At 39.7% G+C, this 22,513-nt stretch overlaps 1 protein-coding gene across 3 annotated transcripts in view; it reads left to right on the top strand.

Annotated features, from left to right (window-relative positions):
- Positions 1-22,513, top strand: part of MFSD2B (MFSD2 lysolipid transporter B, sphingolipid) — a 34,793-nt gene that overhangs the window by 1,428 nt on the left and 10,852 nt on the right. The window contains exons 2-9 of one of the 3 annotated variants that reach the window (XM_061372340.1): positions 2,441-2,559; positions 6,070-6,194; positions 11,487-11,610; positions 13,651-13,729; positions 17,345-17,514; positions 19,648-19,738; positions 19,833-19,954; positions 22,252-22,335. In XM_061372340.1, the coding sequence (XP_061228324.1) occupies positions 2,441-2,559; positions 6,070-6,194; positions 11,487-11,610; positions 13,651-13,729; positions 17,345-17,514; positions 19,648-19,738; positions 19,833-19,954; positions 22,252-22,335 (914 nt within the window). Of the gene's footprint in view, positions 1-2,070; positions 2,560-6,069; positions 6,195-7,374; positions 7,576-11,486; positions 11,611-13,650; positions 13,730-17,344; positions 17,515-19,647; positions 19,739-19,832; positions 19,955-22,251; positions 22,336-22,513 lie in introns of those variants that run through there. The other 2 variants (XM_061372341.1, XM_061372343.1) reach the window with 2 other exon arrangements.

The raw sequence follows: 22,513 nt of genomic DNA, 5'->3' as shown, positions 1-22,513 counted from the left end.
GCTCCTCGTTAGCTACATTTTCATTGTTTCTCAGATAAACCTAGACTAGGGTTTATCTTTGAGTCACAGGTTTTGCTCTCTCTTCTTACTGCTTTAAAACTACTTGTTGGCTCAGTTCTGGACTCAACTGATAAAGAGTAGCTCAGGACAAAATGCGGCTGTTCCCTATTGCCCATAATGTTCATGCAGTATCCTCACAAAGTTGCAAAAAGTTGTTTTTGGTGTGCTTAAATACTTTCTTTAGAAATAAAATGGTCTGTTATAACCACTGTATTCAATTTTTATTCTGTTGGGGAAGGGAACATTTACAAGCAACAAAAATATGGCTTTAACTTACAAGAGAATTAAAAATAAAGGACCCACAGTGTATGAGATGCATTCATTTTCTATAACAACGTTCAACCTTATTCTTCTATTTAAGGAGCAAAATAAAATCTCCTTACTATGATGCTTTCTTGGTTTACCTTGAAACACAATTAATTTTGATATGATGGGGGCATGTAGAAGTATAAAACTGTCAAATTAATCTGAGAACAAAAAAAGATTATAACTTAATTTGACCCTCCTTTCTATTACCTCCCACTCCATCCTTTCATGTTTCTTCTAAAGCTTGTAGAAGCAATTTGATGTTGACATTCAACTACACCACAGGTGTCTCAAAACAAAATTTTCATTGTAAATACTTTGTATTTTGTTCCTTATTTGACCACTGCCTACACATTCAGATCTCCAGTGAATTTTCTGAGTACTTACTGCCAAACTCACACAGGTGAAAGCTTTCTCTGCATTTCACAGAACTAGAGCAATTTCTGTTGCTTGAGGAAGCAGTGCAGCAGGGAAGTTCAGCCTTAAGCGAAAAACCCTGTTAGCTGCTCATGGCTAGTGACTGCCATTGATCACGCTGCTCTGCACAAATGCGATGTTATTCTTCTCAAGACAGTTTCTGGTGCCATTTATTAGCAATATCATGTAAAATCAACCAAGGCTAGGGGCTGAATCCTCTAGATCCTTAACAGACAGCTGCCATGTCTATCTTTTCTACTCTTATGTGTAAGCCCAGGAAGCTAAAAAGAAGTAAAGGTACCAGCTTTACTGGTGCAGAGACCTACCTTCATTTTTACCTCTGTCTTACAGGATATGTAGAAAACATAGTGATTACCATATAACTTCCATGTGGAGAGTCAAAACATATTATGGGCTGCTGCTTTTGGAAAGTGACAACAGAATGTAGACTGAATCATTATTCTTCAGCAGATAGAAACTCAGGGGCATTCAGTTAAATTGCTAGGCAGAGGATCTGCAGTGAATGTGGTAGCATTTCTTTTCATGATACCTGTCAATCATGCATAGAAATGCCCTGGTGCATTATGGCTTACTACCCGAATGAGTTCCAAAAGTAATTAGGCAAAATAAAAGGAAAACAGGTATTGAACAGTGATCAGGATGTAACCTCCATTTTAGGAAGTTCATGAACTAATGATGCCCTGCATTTCTGTGAGTGACTGAATGCAGTATCTCTGTAGGTTGTGTCTATCTGACAGCTTATTTGATTCTGTAAATAACATTCATAAACAAAATCTAGTGAAAACTTGCCTACTGCTGTGACCAAAGTGTTAAGCTAAAGGTGACCTGGGAATGTGATTCAGAAGATAGTTGAGCAGCATCCTGGGAGTGTGTGGAATCACAGTGAGACTGCTTTTCTGAAAGATGTATTAAGATTGTAAATTTTACTATCATGAAACTGATGTAAAGACAGGAGTACTGCCTACAGTCTGTAAGTTTGAATCTTAATTGACTGTTTCCTGTACCACAACTTTAATAAAAGTCATTGTTAAAAACTTAACATTCTTTCTGTTATAAAAAGATTTTTTGAATTGTGTATACTGTATATAGAGGCATTTACTTTTTCTGTGTTATCTTGGCCTTAGCTATTGAAAGGACAAGGGGCAGTGGTTTATAAACTGAAAGAGGTATCAGTTGTATCAGTTATTATGGTCTGAGGTATTAATATAAGAAACTATCTTTTTTAAAAAGTAAAAATAAACTTTAAAAAAATTTGATTTAAACATTCAAAGACAATATAGTGTAACAGTATATGTACATCTTTGCTTCTTGCTTGTTTGTAGTCTTGTTCCTTCTTAATCACTTGTGAGGATCAGATAGGTAAGCCTAGATTCACTTGTATGAACATGGTAATCTGGTTTTAGGGGCTGAATTAAGGAAGAGAACCATTAAAAATCAAAACAAGGAGCATACAAATGTCTGTTGATGATAGGGGTCGAGGACATATGGATTTATTAGTGGAATAACTGTGAAGTGAATCCATGAATTTGGAGTTAACCACAGACTTTAACATTATAACTTCTGTAGCTTTTAACTCGTGTACCTTTTTTTTTTTCTTATGTCGTGTACCTTACGTTTTTTCTGCTTCATCTTGGACAGGATTACAGGCTGTCAATTTGCAGCAAATTATGCTATGCAATAGGAGGCACCCCAAACCAAGTGGCAGGGAGTGCTACTGCTTTCTTCCTCCAGATCTACTTGCTAGACATAGCCCATGTAAGTAGTACAAGAAACCTTTGTATATTGTAGACATACCTCAGTTCTGATGTTGTCAACAATGTCACTGGAATGATAAATGGTGAGTTAGCTAATAAACCTTTAAAATTGTGTTGGTATTATTTCTGCTAGCTGTTCAGCATCCTGGAAACTGCATAAACTTGTCAAGAAATAAATTCCTTTTTCTCTAGTTTAGTTTCTGTCATGAAGTGGCCTTTACTTGCTTTTAGTTTGGGATCATTAGTAGATCGTTAGGAACTACAGAGCTCACACACTTTAAAACATGAGAGGAAGCAGTTATCTTTGTAAAGAGTCAGTGTAATATATGAGACATCTGAACCATAAATAGCACCATGTTGAGTTTGTGAAGTTTTGCAGATTTGGTTTAGTTACAAATCACTGCAGTTGCATCCAGTAGCCAACATAATTTCACAGAAATTTCATGTGATATGTCCAAGATAATTTCTTTGCAAAGAAAGCTGAGTTATCCTTTGTGAAGGTTCCTCCAGTCTGTGACTTTCTCATGCAGGAGCAGACGTGGTAAAACAAAGCACTAGGAGTCATCCCATTCATCTTACTTTCAGCTGCTCCTGCTAGACCAGGACAGCAGAGAAAGAAAATCAATCCATTAAGTATTTTTTACTGTTTTGGATTGTCTTGTACATCTGCATTGTAGCTAGGTGGGACCAATAAAATACTATAGGATAGAAAAAAGGATTTTAGGGACATGAGGCCAACTTGCAGGGACTGTGGGAACAGCTGTATAGCTGAAACTATACAGGTGGCTTTCAGCACTGATGACACCATTTGCTGGAAAGAACGGGAGGCTCTGGATTAGATACCATTTTCCGTTTTGCTATTTAAGATGTAGAAAGACAGGATATTGTGACTTGGGGAGTGGAGGCATCCAAAAGATTGGCTTTATGGTTTTCCCATTAAAGTCTGGTATCAGAAGCTGAAGTGTGACTTACTTGATAAAAATGGGAACACTCCCATCTCTGGAAGTGTTCAAAGCCAGGTTGGATCAGGCTTTGAGCAGCCTGGTCTAGTGGAAGGTGTCCCTTTCCATGTCGGGGGGGTTGCAACTAGATGATCTTTAACCAGCCCAAACCATTCTACAATATCATGAAGCATGAACCAAATGAGAAGGACACTAATACAATTTTCTCAGAGTGCTTATAAATATGGCAATTTCCCAGCTCTCTGCTTATCCCAGAAACTGAAAATTTTTGAAGCTAGGGACTGTTTATTTCTTTCTGTGTTTGGAACCCCAGCTTTCTGGACAATATACACATTCTTACATCTTTGGACACTACCTAAACAAATGATATTATTTTGTTAACAAGTTCCTACTGAAACCCAATAATTTTTCTTAATGTTTGTAATGATATACTTCCTGCTTCATTAAGGGGCTTAATTATTTGTTCCTTGATGGTTTAGTTCTCTGAAGTAATCCTGCAGGGGCAGGTTTTATTTCAAGGCCTAATAAACAGTTCTAAAATCCTGTGGAGTTTTCCACGTATTTTCAGGGGAGAGCGTGTAATGTCATAGTTACTACCTGTATCTAATTTTTGCCTACTTAGAGATGAGTGAATTTAGCATATTTTATTAAACTGACAAGTTTATTAAACTGACAAGTTTCTGGTATCGGTGCTGACAGATACTGGCTAGATTTAAGGGCTAAGAAAATGGAGCCAAGGGATGTATAAGTCCAAACTGATGGTGAAGACAGTGTGACTGCACAGATGTCACTCCTAACATAAGGGAGGTTTTAATTTTCTTTAGGGCTTTCTGCCACCTCTCTTTAATATCTACTTCCTTTCTGTCTATTCAGATTATCTGAATAAAATACCAGTGTGAAACCCACCTAATCTGAAGTTTTCTATCTCTGTGTCCCTCATAACTGCAGCATTTCAACGTCCATATTTTTCTGACTGGTATTTTGTTCTTGTTTTGGTTTTCCCATCTCTTGGGAAGCAGTAGTGACTTCTGAGCAGTTCCAGTGCAGCCCCCCTGGCAAGTCTACCTTAGGGCTGGTTGCCTACTTGCCACCCTGGCTGTGGGAGGGCACAGGTTAGAAAAGGCGGATGATGTGAACGTCAGCAAACTGCTGTGGGACACAGTACAATGCTTATCCCAGCCCTACAGTGCAGCAATAGGATGCTCAAAGAGCCACTGTCATTACCTGCTGCAGGCTACCATTCCCAGTCCTTCCCTGTTCATAAGCTTTCTAGTGCAGAGTATGGGTCTTGGAGGTGGTGGTATCAGAAAGATTGACTACCCCTGCAATGTTACCTAATTTAGGCTAAAATTTAACAGGTGTGATTAAAAAGCATATAGCACCTGCCTTTTATAAAGGCCATCCAGGACATTCAGGGATCATTGCTTTCTTCTTTCACCTCTGAGGGAATACCTACAGCAAATCCTTCACATGGGGACCTGCACCAGCTGGAAGCTCTGCGGTGCTCCCTAGGAGGCAATAAGCTCCATGGAAAAGCAGGAGATATTAGACCAAGCTTGATGTTGTATTAACAGCATTCACCAGGCTTCCTGTTGTATCAGAGCATCAATAGCATGAAGAAGCATATAGATTAAGAGGGCTTGTCTGTCACTGTTTAAGCTGCATAGGATGTTTCAGCAGTCTCTGATTAGCTGATTTAAGGGATATTCATATTTGTATAGTTCTCAATGACACTTTTCAGGCCTGTAGTTTCAGTGGCACTGAACACTTGGAAGAGAGCCCAGCTTTTTAAACATCATATGATATGAGTTCCCAAGCTCTCTACAGATATATGGGAAAAATAACTACATTGTCTAGGATAAACTGTTTCTATATGGGCACGTAAGTATGATCCTCCTGGGTTAACTTCAAAGGTTTTTCTACTTGGCCATTTTATTCTTATGTAATCTGTGGACATTTTTCAATTGAGATTTGTTGGACATGTGCTGGCAACTTACACTTGAACAGATGTGCCTTATCCAGTTTGCTTGTCACAGTTCAGTTCTAAGAGGATTAAGTCTGCTGTGTTACAACCCCTGCCACAGCCACATGCCATCGGTTGGCAGACTTGTTGGTAATCTCAGGAGATGCAAAAACATGAATGCATGTAAATAGCTCCCTCTACTTTTCTTTAGATCAGGTCAAGATAAAAATATTGGGAAATCAGGCTGTGTGGATAATAACAGAGGGACTCTGACAGGTTTTTTGACTTAAACAAGGACTTTAGTCTACTATTTGACTATCTGACTGATCTTCCTGGTTCTAAACACATTCATAATCTCTACTTCCTTGCACTTTTCACTTCTAATCTCTTCTTGCATGTTGCCCATCCTCATGTCTCATTTGGATTATCAATAGTAGTTTGTATGACAACAGCAGGCTGTTTTGTAAATGAGCTCTCATTGTTCTTTGAAACACTGTTTTGTTTTTTTCTGGAAAGTTGCTTTATGCTGTTTTATTGTGTTGTGAAACAATGGTTGTTGTTTACAGTATTCTGTCTGTACTTTCAGATAACTCCATTTCATGCCTCTTTGGTGCTGTTCATTGGCAAAGCCTCAGGTGCTGTTACTGATCCTGTTGCTGGCTTTTTTATTAGCAAAAGTAGATGGACAAAAATTGGACGGCTTATGCCTTGGTAAGCATCAACATGTACATATATTTACATATATACAGGAATATATGGTAATATTGTGTGTGTGTTGTGATCGTGCCGTCACCTTATTGAATTAGACTCATTTTTCTTTGCCTGTTTCCCAGACAACAGTGATTGTATTCATTCTATCTATATAAAATCAAGAAGAAAAACTGTCATGTCATATATTTCCCTTTAACTTGTTTCCCAAGTGAATTTCCCAATAGCCCGTGGAAACACAGAAGAGATTTTCTACCACACAAACAAATAAAGCCAAGACACCGTGTTGTTAAGAAAGCTGGAAGCTCAGATCTAAAACTTTCTTGAATCTGTAGTTGAATTTTCATCTTTATATAGATTCCTTTAGTTTGGCTTCACTCCTCCGAGAAATTAGAACTTGTTTATACTTGTGTCCTGGTGTGCCTTCACTTCTCACATCAGCCTCCCAGGAGCACTGTTAACTTTAAATCTCTACACTCTCCAGTTCAGTAAAGGATGTGTGCATATGTGTGGAACAGATGTGATATCCTAGTGCTGAAGGGCTCAGCAACCAGCATTGCCCTGGCAGTCTTATGTGCCTCCTGACAGAACTTGTTCTGGTCCTACTTCTCTTGCATCCCTGCAATCAAAATACTTAATCACAAATCACCATGACTTTTATGATGAATAAGATGTATGATTTTGATCAGCATTTCTGAAGGGATAGTGTGATGCTTCACTGTGATGTACTTATTCCCTGTATGCACTCTGGCTAGTACACTTGTGCATGTGCTGTCCATGTGCCACAGGGAGAGGTTAGAAGAATGAATGTTACTTGTGTAGGAAGGAGATTGATAGGTGTGAAAGCAAGAAGATTGGAAAGGATTGTTCCATGTTAGAGGAACCCAAGCTCATCTGTGCCATAGGGTATTTATTTATTGGGGTTTTTATATTTTGGAAGTCAAGGGGAGACTTGAGTAAGTTGTGAGTAGGTTGTGAAATGGAGCAGTGCTGAAAGACTCCTTATCCCAAGCATTGTAAGGTTGTATTGTAAGACATCTGGAATTGATACAAGCCCCACACTTGATTCACAACAGAAATCTAAGCGTAAATGTGGTATGCTGAGCAAAGAAGTTGAATTTTCATGGAAAATAAACCCATTTTTTTTGATAGTGGCTCTCTTTGCTGTCATGTGGTTTTACAGCTACAGAAACTTGTCTGTGGGCACTTTATATCTGACAAAGAATAGAAGGCAAGTACGTGCTGGAGGAAGGCTGAGAGATCAACTGCTCCTGGCTCCGTCAGGAACAGGGCCTTCAAGTCAAAGATAAGCTTTTTTCAAGAGCCCCATGGGAAAAGAGGAGCCCGCTGCTGTTTCTCTTTTCATGATTTGGTTTGTGGCCAGGTAAATGGAGTGCTTTATAATGTGCACTGACTTCACTAAGTAACAGAGTTATTAAAAAAGAAAGGGATAACATTTTTATACAAATGCCATTAGATGTATTCTGATGCCTCTTCTTGTTTGTTGGTTTGGGTTTTTTTCAGTTTTCTTGAAATACTGCAGATACATGTGTTCATTGTTAGTGTTAAATCAACGTTAGCATAACTCCATTCTAACAGAAGTATCAAAACCTGAGACCAGGCCTTTGCACTGTAAACCAACAACTGTACAATTAGCATTTCTTACAGGAAAGGTGCTTATCTAACCCAGCCTTTAATATGCGTTCATCAAACAGCACAAAAATCCTTTCTTTCCGGAAGGATTTTGTCTGAATCTTTTTGGCAATGGTAATTCTTTTCATGGGAATTATGTTCCTACACTTTGGAGGTCAGACAATATTTATACAAAGCAAAAAATAGGTCTTCTGTTAGCCAACAATACTTCAGTATTCTGAAATTGTTGCGAGTTTTTATGTATCTAGAGTGAAGCAATGGAATTAGCTCAGTCAGAAAGGCTTGCCAGCAAAGCAAGAACATTAGTAAAGAAGGTGAATGTTTTACTATAGCTTAATACTGTGCTCAATATAATAAGAATTCATCAATCACTACTGATCTCTTTAATGTGATGTGTTTAAAAGGCATAAGCAGACGTTGACTCGAAATACCCAAACCTAGTCAAATGTTTTGTCAAAGGAGATAATAGACAATCAGATATTCAGCAACTTCAGCAAGGCTCTGAAAACTCACTGACATTAATAAGAAAAGGAGAATGTGGAAAAAGGATGGGGGGCGAATACTAAAAGGATTATTGCTGAAAAGTTGCAAGAAAAACTCACTATGAAAATATTTTACTGTGGTGACTGTCTGGATATCAGTCAGGAAGAGCTCACTTGGAGAGGAAGGTAGATTCCTAGAGATGTATTGGAATTTTATCCATATTTGTGTTTTCCACTGCTGAGTAGCTGTATATGAACTGTGTCCTGGGGAATGAAGGGAGAATATCAGAGAATACCAGAACCTGGCACTTTCCTTGTAAATGCTCTGCTCCCAGTGATGCTGTCCATCCCAAAGAGCACTGTGGGAAAACCATTGTTTCACTAAACTATTTACCCACATTACTCTTTTGTATTCCAGGTTTTGAGTTCACGATTGCAAAATGATCAGCTGACCCCCAATGTCAGTAGTGCTGTTGTGAAGGGATTTATCTGTTTTCCCTTGTATGTGTTTGGACATTTTTTAAATCGGGATCTTGGTCATCTAATTACATTGATTTACAAGAATACAGGAAAGCCCTGATGCTGCTGCAGCTCAGGCTTTTAGGATATAGTAGCATCAAACCCCTTCATAGAATGATAGAATGGTTAGAGTTGGAAAGGACCTTAAAGATTATCGAGTTCCAACGCCCCTGCAGTGTCACCTTCCACTAGACCACGTTGCTCAAAGCCCCATCCAACCTGGCCTTAAGTACTGCCAGGGGTGGGGCAACCACAGCTTCTCTGGGTAGCCTGTGCCAGTGCCTCTCTACCCTCAGAAAAAAGAATTTCTTCCTAATATCTCATCTAAATCTTCCCTCTTTCAGTTTCAATCCATTCCCCCTTGTCCTCTGAAGTCCTTACCATGTCCTTCCATATCATGGAGTTTGACAGGTGGTTTTTGCCTGAAATTAGTTTTAGACTAATATAATTAATTGCCGGTTTATGCCAATGTCTGGAACTAATTTTCTGTGTTTCTTTTTTTTTAAGCCACCTTTCTCACCCAAAGATAATCCTTTTTTGTTTGAAGTGATTAGGAGTTCTGCTGTTGAGATAAATAGAGCAAATTATAGAATCATAGAATAGTTAGGGTTGGAAAGGACCTTAAGTTCATCCAGTTCCAACCCCCCCTGCCATGAGCAGGGACACGTCACACTAAACCGTATCACTCAAGGCTCTGTCCAACCTGGCCTTGAACACCACCAGGGATGGAACATTCACAGCTTCCCTGGCCAACCCATTCCAGTGCCTCACCACCCTTACAGTAAAGAACTTCCTCCTTATATCCAATCTAAACTTCCCCTGCTTAAGTTTTAACCCATTACCCCTTGTCCTATCACTACAGTCCCTAATGAAGAGTCTCTCCCCAGCATCCCTGTAGGCCCCCTTCAGATACTGGAAGGCTGCTAGGAGGTCTCCACGCAGCCTTCTCTTCTCCAGGCTGAACAGCCCCAACTTTCTCAGCCTGTCTTCATACAGGAGGTGCTCCAGTCCCCCGATCATCCTCGTGGCCCTCCTCTGGACTTGTTCCAACAGTTCCATGTCCTTTTTATGTTGAGGACATCAGAACTGCACACAATAATCCAAGTGGGGTCTCACGAGAGCAGAGGGGCAGGATCACCTCCTTCGACCTGCTGGTCATGCTCCTTTTGATGCAGTCCAGAATACAGTCGGCTTTCTGGGCTGCGAGTGCACACTGAATCTGGCTCATGTTCATTTTCTCATCGACCAACACCTCCAAGTCCTTCTCTGCAGGGCTGCTCTGTATGTCTTCTTTGCCCAACCTGTAGCTGTGTCTGGGATTGCTCGGACCCAGGTGGAGGACCTTGCACTTGTCATGGTTAAACTTCATGAGGTTGGCATCAGCCCACCTCACAAGTGTGTCAAGGTCCCTCTGGATGGCATTCCTTCCCTCCAGCGTATCAACTGAACCACACAGCTTGGTGTAATCAACAAACTTGCTGAGGGCGTGCTCAATCCCACTGCCCATGTCACCGACAAGACTGGTCCCAGCACCAGTCCCTGAGGGACACCACTCATTACTGGTCTCCAGCTGGACACTGAGCCATTGACCACAACACTTTGCATGAAGCCATCCAGCCAGTTCTTTATCCACCAAGTGATCCACCTATCAAATGGATGTCTCTCCAATTTAGAGACAAGGATGTCGTGTGGGACAGTGTCAAACACTTTGCACAAGTCCATGTAGATGACATCAGCTGCTCTTTCCCTGTCCATCAGTTCTGTAGCCCCATCATAGAAGGCCACCAAATTGATCAAGCAGGATTTTCCCTTAGTAAAGCCATGCTGGCTGTCACCAGTCACCTTGTTGTTTTTCATGTGCCTTAGCATGCCTTCCAGGAGAATCTGCTCCAAGATTTTGCCAGGTACAGAGGTGGGACTGACTGGTCTGTAATTCCCTGGGTCATCCATTTTCCCCTTCTTTAAAATGGGGGTTATATTTCTCTTTTTCCAGTCATCGGGAGCTTCACGACTGGAATCATCATATTGTATCATAATATATGAAATCATCATATATTATCATATACCCAAGTAGATACAGACTGTAGGAACTTTTGCAGTGGACTGTCCAGTATCATTTATGCTGTTTTCAGCATTTTCAAGTCTATTGACATGTTTGCACTTGCTTGAAGTAGCAGTGAAGAGGTGAAGTTGAGAGGAAAACTGAAGGCATTAAAATTGCCAGAGGGAATACTTGGTAATAAGTAGGCTCATGTAAAAATTCCTGAAGTATGCAAAGACATGTGACAATAAAACTTAGTTTTCAGTAGTTCTTTCCAGTAAATGTCTGAAACATGTACTAAGGCATGGTGTGCAGTTAACATGCATGCTGTTACGTGTTCTCAGTGTGGTATTAAGTATAGCTCCTTTCCTTCATGTTTGCTTGGGTTTTTTTCAATTTTATGGAAGTAGTTGTATATTTTTATATTAATTTGTGTATGTAATGCACATTAATGTTTAATACTTTAAACCATGGCATTATTATAGTCAGAAAAATTGAACATAAAATAAATCGCATTATATTGACTTTTAGCAGGAAAATTTAATGAGTTTTTGCTATCATTAGGTTGAGATTGTTGATGTTTGTTAATCTTATTTGCAGGATGCTGGCATGTACACCCTTCACAGTAGTGTCCTACTTTTTTATGTGGTACCTGCCTCCTTTTGTATCAGGAAGAGTTGCATGGTATTTGATTTTCTACTGCCTTTTCCAAGCACTGACCACAGTAAGTAGATTACAGGCCATGATGTTCTCAGCAGTAACTTGCTTGTTTTCTATGTTAATGCATTCAGATTTAGTAAATTGTAATTTAGAAAAGCTTCACAGCTGATGTCAACTTCCAGTGAGTTTAAGGAATAGGCAGATGTCCTTTTATCAGACCCTCTGCTGGTTGATGGTTTCTGCCAATGCTTTCTTTGGCATATGACCTGCTGACTCAGAGAGATCACCTCCATTTACTTTCATTGGCAGTGCCCTAGATACTCAATTCATTCTTGTATAGATTCCTAATTCCAGTTAGATATAACTTCTCATAACTTAATTTTTCAGGAGAAGATTAGGAGGCCAAGTAAGTTTGTGGCTCTAGTTGTGGGTATTTTGACTCAAACTAGAAGGCAATGGAAAGTCAGGGTAGCATGGCTGAAACAGTACTGAGAGTGATCATCATGATATTTTTGCCTGGTTAGAAGAGTTTGAGCAGATGATTCTTTTTTAATACAGCCCAGAACTTGCAATGTTTATGCAGAAGCCATCATTTCAGTGGATCCCAAAGAACTTCTCTGACATGTTCCATACTGTACGTGTAAGGGTCGCATCTGTCTGTTTTGTCTCATAGCCAGTATCAAGGTGAAACAAAGTCCCTTCTGTGCAAAGCAATAGCACAGAGCAGATTAGGACTTGAAGTGCTACAGCTGCATAGCAATTTGGCAGGGTGTATCCTTTCTGATTGAATTTCACTGGATCACATCTTGGAAAAGTGGTTCCCAGACTTTTAAATTGTGTTTCTTGTTTGACGTTGGCTTTTCTCCTCTTTACCTATCTGTTGGACCTGGGAATTCTATATTCCTGTATTAAGGTGGAATGTTTCCCTAGATCCTTTGTTTTCTCTGTAGAAAGATGGTCCAGAATACATTCGTAATTGCTTAAAATAATGTCCTTCCTTCTCTCTTTTTGAAGGAAAAACAGAGGTTTTCCATGGCAGAGCTTTAAAAATGTATACACTTGCCATGTTTGATGGAGGGGAACAGAAATGCATTTTGTATGAACAGAGCAGGATGAGAATTACAGAAGTTAGTTTGCCTGATTACAGATCTCTGTGGTGGTGGAAACACCACAGATAATTTGACGACTCAAGCAGGTTCATGTCACACTTCCACTTCACAGTGGTCTGAGAGTTTGGCCTGTATGTTCCAAGATTTTAGAAGTGGTTTTTATTTAAGCTCAACTCTATGAGGACAGTGTCCCAACTCACATCTTGACAAACCAAAAACAAGGTCAAGCCTTTAATCTTCAGTAGTTATTTTCAGTGAAGTACTACTGGAGATATGGCTTGTCCTACAATAAAAGTGGGGCTCATTTACCTGGCAATGAAATAAAAAAAAAATTAAAAAATCCCACAAAAAATATTGCCAGTGCATTGTTTCCACCCAGATTTTACAGCAAGGTATCAATAGCATACTAGATACAGTGCTGTAAAAACAAACAAGCAACACTCCTCATCTACCTTTTTGTCAGTGCATGCACACAGCAGTTGCGTGTTTCTACCGATTCTAAAATTGAGTGTGCAACAAAATGGTGCTGAAAACAAAGTAGTTTTCACAATTATCTCCTAGAATTAGTGAGACAGATATTTGAAATTCTTTGGTGATTCAAGTCTTCTGTATTGAATAAAGTGGAAGATTGCATTGTCTTCATTATAGCTTTACTTCCTGTTATTTAGCTCAAACTAGGAACATGGTAATTACCTAGCACAAAGAAAACTAGATGTTTTATAGCCTATCTATAAAGGAAACTTATCCAAGGAAGCTGAAGGAGCATAGCATTAAGGTACAGCCTCTTGGTAATTTATTATTTACTATTTGTGTTATGAAAGATACTTTTTTCCTTTTGTATACTTTACAAAACATAAAAAGAGAGGATCTCGTGCTAAAAATTACAGTGTTCTAAATACGTGAATTCCAAGGTGTCATTAAACAATTTTCCTGGATATCAAAGAAATGCAACATTTACCCTGACATTTCCTAATTGATGTTTTTTCTTCACATAGTTATTCCAGGTACCGTACTCTGCCCTCACCATGTTTCTCAGCACAGACCAGAAGGAGAGAGATTCTGCAACAGCGTACCGTGAGTGTGATGTGGGCTTTCTCATGTGGATTAGGGCTGAGGTTTATTTCAAATCATTCTTCATCTATAGGAAGTTCCTAATGGTTTGTGTTCCTAAATTGGACTTTTATATGAGATGTTTAGTATCTAATGAAAACTGTTTTGCCTTGTATATTCTTCATTTTTCTAGCTAAATGGGTGACATTATTGTTAAATTGTCTGGTTAGCTACAAACTCTTTCTGGTTTATTGCTAGCCAGGCAAAACAATAAAAATCAGTCTTACCCAACTCAGGGTAGGGAATAATGATTTAATTTAAAGGTGATTTGTAGTGGAAAAAACAAAGTGGTGGTCTTCATTAACATGGTCTAGTGTGAGGCTTCCCTGCCCATGGACATGGGGATTGAAACTAGATGATCTTAAGGTCCTTTCCAACCCAAACCATTCTATGATTCAATTAAAGAAACTCTGGAAATAATTTTAAGTATTTCCTTTCTTTTTTTTCATTTAATTTTTTTTCTTTTCAGTTCAGATTTCTTTAGGTTTATGTGTTTCATGGTATAAATTCAAATCCCAAACCTATTTTCTCTGGTAAAATTTCTAGAACTCATAGAATCACGACAATTAGCCTCATCAGAAAAGGAGAGTAATTTTGTATTCATGTTCACACCAACTGAAATCTCTCTTTTTAGTTCATTTGTGTTTGTTTAATTCTAATTTAAACCAAGTGCTTTAAGGACAGATCTTGCTGTGGTATAACTAGCATTCTGTATTAGTTAAAAGAATGAGGGCTTCCAGACCATATCTCTGGCTCTTTAGCAACCAAAACCAGACAGTTTTTGCTTCGAAGCAAATTGATTAAACCAAAAAAGTGCAATAAAAGTATTTCCAAGGTTTCCTGTATAGATCATAAATGGAATGTAAGAAGTTTCTTCCCATCCTATTCTCTTCAGCTCTGTTCTCACACCTTCTTTCCTATGTAACTGCTGTCTCTCGTGGCCACCAGCATTAAGCAAGGTAAAAAGAAAAGTCAAATATCACATTAAATACTTTTTATGCTTTAACTTGTCCTTGTGTGTTGCTTTAGAATAACTGTTGCAGCAGTTTGCTCTTCCTGGCAAGACCCCTTTTCTCTTCCATTAGTGCTAACCCTCAGCATACTTGCTTGTGTTGAAAACTAGACCATAGAAGCACAGTGAAATGGCCAGAAGTACCAAAAACGTAATGTCAGAAATTCTAGATACAGCACCCCCTGAGCAACCCCATCCCTTCCAGCATATGGAACAGTTGTAGTTTGCATTGTCATCAACTATCTCAAGAGAAAGTCTGGGCTAGCAGTCACAGGACAGGACTGAACAGTGAGAGATTCCAGTTGTGTTATATTCTTTGGCACTGACTGTATTCTGAGTCATCTGCCCTAAATTCTAACTAAATCCATGTACCTAGTGTTTTCTGTTGTCTGGTTTTATGTCTTCAGAGGCTGTGATCCAAATAACTGTACTTTCCTATGTGCTAGTCCCATGCAAAGCTTCACAGGCATGTGAAATCTGTGCACATAAAAGCTGTTGAACTCTATGGCTGAGAGGTGTACGCATTTATAGTGTCATTTTAGCGTTCAGAAAGGCTTTAACTTTTGAGTGTATAGCTGTTCTCCTAAGCCAAGTTAGGGTGAATAAATGAATCATAGTTTTGACTTTTCAAATGTTTATATTTTTGTATATTTTGAAATTATATTTGTTTGGAGCAAGTTTTCTTGTAATGACAATGATTATGTGAGAATCTCTCTTCCCCCCCCCTCCCCCCGGTTTTTTTAAGCAAGTGTTTTACTTAAATACTTCTGCCTCTCTCTGGGTTTCATAGAGAATTCTTGTTGATAGAATTTCTTGGATGCAGTCAGTTGTTCAGGCATTTCTTCAACTCTTTAAAGAAAACCAGCTGTGTAATATGAAGTGTGCTTTAAAAAAAAAAAAAAAAAAAAGGTTGGGCTCAGAGGTTCCATTGCCCTCTGCTGGAGACAAGCAGAACTGCTCAGTACAAATTTTGTCCTTCTCACTGTGATTCCGAAGATGCTTTACCGTAAATCCTACTTACATTCTAGGCAAGATATAACAGACTTCAAGGTACAGTCTGCTTTCTGAAACATCAGCTTTCTTGGCTAAGGTGGAAAGTAATAAATTCTAAATTCTGAGCACATAAGGACTTTCAAATGTACCTGTTCCTCAGTTCTTGCTACTTCTCAGAAAGTAAGGTTTCATAATGGTTGTACTTCTGTTGCCTCTAATGGTGCTTCTGAGTTTTATTCTATGCAAGTGCTTGGTATAATACAGATGTAGAGCCCTAATGAAGATTATAGATGTGTAGGTGGTGTTCTGAATGAAAGGTGTTACTTGGGTGCATTGCCTTTGCACTGAGTAGTCAAAAGTTTTGAAGCTCTGCAAAGCCCAGCTGAGACTGCCAGGTAAGGTTGAGGTCAGGATTTTCACCATCTGTCAGCATTGTTGTATGTATGGACTGAACTGTAATATTGCCAGTAAAACTGAATGTGAAGTTTGGGGAAGTTGGGTGTTGTTTCTTTTTACTTCCTGTTGGTTTCAATTAATACCACGTGAAGCCTCAAATTTTCTATTCAGAAACATTTTCCATTTGGGAGCATACTAGCAATGGTTTAAATGATCCAAAGTCTCCTAAGGACCCTCTATCTTTAAGGAAAATGTGTAAATAGTGTCTGGAGACAGAAGAAGAATTTGGTTTATCTCTTTGCCATGGGGATGCCGAGTATGGCCACATTGCATGGAAACAGAACTGGAAGGCTTGAAATCCCTCAGGGTGAGAAGGGGCTAGAACCCAGCTTACTCACCACTGGCCTGCAGTGGAGCTGTAACAGCTAACCACCTTGTTGACTGATTTTTGAGTACATGAAGCATGTCCATGGTCAGATCTTTACTTTCCCAAATGGAGGCTTTGGTTGTTTGTTTTTTTTTTAGATGATTCCTTATTCTTATGGTGCTTCGAGTAGTAGTGGTCTGAATAATTCACTGAGACCAAGGTAGCTAGTTCTGCCTTACTCTGACCTTAGACAGTTAAGAGTGGCATCTACTGTTTCCAGGAGCTTGGCAGCTGTATTATTTCCAACATAAGCCTGATGTAAGTACTGTTTTATTTTACCATTTGGAGAGCCTATAGGTCTGATCAGATAAGTGGCTTGAAAAATGTTTCGCAAGTTACGATCAAGCTTAAGATGAAAAGCCTGATGTCATGGCTCCTAGTCCTGCTTCGGAAGAGTGGCATTCAACATTTAAACTGTAGTTCTGCTCTGGTCCTTGAGATGAAAGGTTCCTGTGTTATCCACTTGTGGCTCTTAATCTCAGCTGCATCTGTCATGCAGCTTGAATAAAAGCAGATCTTCCATGCAGACTTCTAAAAGCTGATCAGAAAAGAGATTACAGTATTCTTTTTCCATGGAACTGTTCTATTGCTGACCATCTTCTGTTTTGATGCTCTTGGTATTGCATTTTCTGGTTGTTTCCTGTAAAAGAAAATGGTTTGATGAGGTTTCTTTTCAGTGGGACAAATGAGCAAGCTTGTGGTCTGTGGAGGAAACATTCTCATGCTCAGCGCACATTTGTGCTTACTTTAGGAATGACCATGGAAGTGCTTGGGACCTTGATTGGAGCTGCACTTCAGGGGCAGATTGTGGCCAGTGCTCATGTCTCTCATCACTGCACTGTGAATCCCCCAGTAAACACAACCGACTCCTGGCATGACACTTCCAGCTTTCCAGACCCTTCAGATCCCCTGTCTCATCAAGTAAGCATCTATGGGAGCACACTAAAATCAATAAGGGATAAGGGGGGGGGGGGGGGGGGGGTTTGTTTGTAATACCATATCATATCATCCAGCCTGATGAAAATAAATGTGACTTCCTTGAAATCAGTAATGCTGGAGCTGAGACAAGGACCTTGTTGTGAATAAGACTTCCCATCTGTTGTCTCTGCAACTACTTCTCTTTGGTGGCAGCAGATTTACACTGATGAGCTTTGCTGAAGATGCCAAACTGTAAAGTAGCTAGGAGGTACATGGCCATTCTTTGTTTTCACTATGGGCTGATTCACAGTTTAAAATAGAAGCTTAGTGAGAAAAGCTTACTTTACCCTGCCAGGAATGCTGCATCCAGTTCTGGGGTCCACAGCACAAGAAGGATGTGAGCCTGTTAGAGTAGATCTCGAGGAGGGCCACAAAAATGGTCTGAGAGAAGGATCGCCCTCTCCTTGAGAGAGTTGGGTTGTTCAGGCTGGAGAAGAGGAGACTCTGGGGAGACTGTTGTGACCTTTCAATATGTAAAGGGGAGTCATAAGAAAAATGGAAAAAGACTTTTTATGAAGGCCTGTAGTGACAGGACAAAGGGCAATGGCTTTAAACTGAAAGAGGAGAGGTTTAGATCAGAAATTGGGAAGAAATTCTCCACTGTGAGGCTGGTGAGGCACTGACACAGGTGGCCCAGAGAAGCTGAGGCTGCTGCATCCCTGGCAGTGTTCAAGGCCAGGTTAGACGGGGCTTGAAGCAACCTAGTCTAGTGGAAGGTGTACCTGGCCATGGCAGGGGGTTTGGAATATGATCTTTAAAGGTCCCATCCATCCCAAATAACTCTGTGATGCTGTGAAAAAATGGTGGCTGTAATAGGATTTTTCAGGTAAGCAACACTGCTTTTCAAAGGAGTTATTACTGGAGTTCTCCGCTAGAGATTAATGGCTATTACATGGATGACACTGGAAGTCCTACTTGGATTCTATATTCTTGTGAAGGTACAAAGCACTGTTGAAAGTAAATGGTTTCTAACAGGCAATTAGTGGGAGCAGCGCTCAGTGTTTAACACATGGAATGAACCTAAAGAACCATGTTTGTTTATTTCATTTTCCAGAGCAGATTTCTGCTGTAATCCTGCACAAGTAATTTAATCTCTTCATGCTTCAGTTTGCTATTTTTTGAGAAACAGAGGTTTTATATCCATGAGGAAATCCTAAAAGCTGATCCAAACTTCGGTGAACACAATTTGATAATCTTCCATTGTTTCCAGTGATCTTGAAACAGGGCCTGAATCAAAGAGTTACCTTGTGTAGTGGTTTGGGTTTTTTCTGTGTCACTTGTGAAATCATCAGTTTGTTAGTTCCATTTTTACCAATTGCAAGGTTCAGTGGTTTTATATTTTCATCTCTGTCAGTGCATATACTGGTATGTAAGATTCCCATGAAGATTCCTTGGCCTGAGTCTAATCTCAGTTGCATGGTGCAAACCGAGTTGTACGTATTTGTTCTCTGCTTATTGTAGTTGAATATCTCCTATTACCACTCTTCAGCAGCAGTAAACAATATTTTTGAATATGCTTGAGTATTTCACTAAGTAGCTGGGGTGATAAGCATGCAAGTAACCGTATTCTTAGAACATTGGCATGAAAGTATGATTTGTAAAATTTATTAGAGCCTAAAGGAAGTTTTCTTATTATTGTTTTATACATAATACAGTAACTGTACTAATTGTGTTTGCATTAGCACTGACTGGGGCCTTTCCCACCCAGGATGAAGATACAGATTGTAGTCTATGTAACTGGATCAGCTGGATTTACTAAAAATTAGAATCACTCCACTGATGCTGTACATTTTTGATAGATCTCTGTTTGTGTCTGTAGGTAGTCTCACAGCTGCTTTTTTTTTTTTGTTTTGCAATAAATCTGTACTTACGTGCCTTGGATTTATCCTAAAGTATGTGCTGTTTATAAATGACCTGCAGAAGTGAACATTTTTTGGAGATGTAAAACACAGGGAGTTGGCTGTCGTAGAGGCATCTCTTCATTTGCAGATGGCTCACCAGAAAGAGGCTGAGATTTCCATAATGGCTTGTCATTCTTTTGTCACAATTTCAAATATGCCTTTTTTCTCTTCAAAGGCAAAAGTTTATATGATTGCAGCAGGGGTCATAGGAGGTGTGTATCTTCTTGGAATTATCATTCTTTTTCTTGGAGTAAAGGAAAAAGATGGTAAGATACATTTAAATTTGCCTAGATTTAATAATAATTATTTCACATTCATCTCCAGGAAAGATTGTTATTTTATGTATTTTGCTCCTCTTAGATCCTTATGCCTTAAATTCAGACAGAGCAATACCTTTTTGTAAGGGGCTTGGACTCACCATGAAGCACGGTCCATATGTGAAGCTTACAGCTTCATTTCTTCTCATCTCCTCAGCAGTTCAGGTAACCTTCAGGCTCTCTAAGTCTGTGTCTTGGCTTCATTCCAGTCTCAGCATGGGAGAGTCTGTGGCAGCTAGAACGCGAATGACCTTTGGCTGGTGTCTGGAGGTGGTGATCTGGGGGGTGGTGCCTTCCCTTACAAATCAGTCAGGAACCAGAGTCCTTTTCTTGGTGCCTGGGTTCCTGTGCAGCTGGAGATGGTTCTTTCAAAGGAGAAGCAAAACCAAAGTCCTGACCATTTAAAGATGGCGTGGGTTTTGGTATATTTGGTATAAAGGTGAGGAACTAGTCCTAGTGACCCAGAGTGGGTCGTTATATATTATCCATCCGATCTCCTGCAGTCTCAGTTGCTTAGAGAACAATTTTCTCTTCTCTCTGTTCATCTCTATAGTGTGTGCCCCTTTAAACCATTGCCCCGTCCCTTTGTGTAGGTATCTGTTCTCAGAGAGTGGCTAAACTGGTTCTTATGGATTCTTTACGATAGAAGGCATTAGGTCAGAGTAAGATAAGATGATATTCAGAGGCAGGAGGTCTTACCTGTCTCAGGACTAGATAATTTTCAAATGAGAACCTGCAGTTGAATGTGGCTCTTGCAAAAAGAGGTAGTACATCTTCTCATAGAGAGAAGATGCAGAAAAACTTAGAGCCACTCAGTAAGAAACCCTTAATCCCCATAGCCCAGCAGTCCTTTTAAAGCTTGTTTTTTGAGCTATGGTCAAATGAGTAAATATGTTGTTTTAATGTGACTCTGTACATATCAGTTCAAGTTGGCTTAATTTTAAAACACAAATGCATTTTTGTCAACAAATTCTTAGTCACATGTGCCATTGATTGGGCGAATATCAGGACAAGAGGGCAAGAACAGGGCACATGAGAGAGCAGCACTGTGTTCACCAGCAGTCCTGGTGAATTAATAAATTTCTTGGAAGGGCTGTTTACAAGTCTGTTTCCCAAAAAAGCATGGAAGTTTCAGATTGGCCTGGATTCAGGCACAGTTAGTAGGCTGTCCTTTACAGCATCTGTCAGTCCTTGCTGGAAGACCCAAGGATGAGAAACACCAGCAGAAACATTTCTGCTTACCTCTGGGAGCTGCAGGCACAGCAAGCAACAGCAGAGATGACGAGAAGATGAAAGGTCCCTTATGGTCGAGATCTTTCCACCATCCACTCAGTCAGTAAGGATGCAGTGCACATTTGGTTGTTGGCAGCCAATTACTTCTTGACAATACCTAGAGAAGAAAAGATCTTCTGGCTGTCCATTTATCTTCATTTTTCTTTTTGAGCAAACTGAAGGGAAGGTGTGAGGGGAGAAAGAAGCTGGAAGCCCTATTGCTCTAGTTCAGCCATTGCTTTTCAAGGGAGGACACTGACTTTGTGGAATTCAGTTAATGGATTATTGGTGAACAAAGGAATAGGCAGGTAAAGATGCATTAGCCGTGATCCCATAGTGTGGTACTCTATGTCTAAAATGAAGGCAGTGTACACTGGTTTACAAACAAGGGAAGGCTTTGGTGGCAATGAAGAAGGGATATAACTTTTATCCTAATTTATATACAGATTATTGGCCACTTTTAATCTACAAGTGCACAAAGGAGCAAGAGTTGATTGTAGTGCTATGGTATGAATATTAAATCCTCTGCCACTCCCCTTCTGCAGAATTGCTGGCGGTGGGCCTGAGCCATATTCTCAACTTCAGAGCCCCTTTGAGTTTTGCAAAAGCATGGTGGCAGTGGCTTCGTGTGTTATAACACAGAGCAGCTAGATCTTCCATCCAATGAGTATTTGAATGAGAGATACCTGACACAAAGCTACATCCATAGGCAAGGTGATATACAAACCCAGCAGTTAGCTGCTTTACTACAGGAAGCTGGCTGAAGAGTACCTTGTTTTGAAGTTAGAACTCCTGGTAAAACATTTATAACATTGCTATGGAAAAGGAAGGACGATTTCTTGCAGTAGTCTTTAGCTGTGGCTGTGACACCACCACAAGGCAATTGCAACACAGGGAATAAACCCTTTAGATATAATCCTCTCATAAGGCAGTTCCTGGTTTGGTCATTTTTATGCTGTATTAGGTGCATGGTTTACCTCTTGCTTGACACAAACAATTGACATGTTACTCCAGTGATAGGAGGAGATTCGTTGCTTTTTTAAAGTTGTTGCAAATGCGGGAAGAATGAGACTCCCAAATCCTACATTTAACAAGAGTCACCAACTGTGTTTGACTGGTATAGAGCGTGACATCATTTTTGTCTTTTAATTTTCCTTTCTTTTTTGGTGGTCACCAAATGTTTTCAACAGTTGGAGCAGAGCAACTTTGTCCTATTCTGCACTCATGCTGCTGATCTTCGCAGTCACTTCCAGTATTTGGTAGTGACCATCTTGGTGAGTTGCACATTTCTGTCCTGTATTTTTATTTGATAGCTGGTTCTCACTGGTTTCTGGCACAAAATAACAAAGACAAGAGGAGTTTTATGTCTAGACAGAGCTGTTGAAAAGCTACACTATCTTTTCCTTTGCCAGTTTGGAATAAAGCTGGTGTTCCCTGCTGTACTTCTAAAAA

Source organism: Neopsephotus bourkii, unplaced genomic scaffold (genome assembly GCF_033783945.1).
Source record: "Neopsephotus bourkii isolate Nb327-2 ecotype Australia unplaced genomic scaffold, CSIRO-AGI_Nbou_v1 NB_1600, whole genome shotgun sequence".
Lineage (NCBI taxonomy): Eukaryota > Metazoa > Chordata > Aves > Psittaciformes > Psittacidae > Neopsephotus > Neopsephotus bourkii.
Note: the sequence above shows the minus strand (reverse complement) of the source record. Positions and strands in the feature narration are given on the sequence as shown.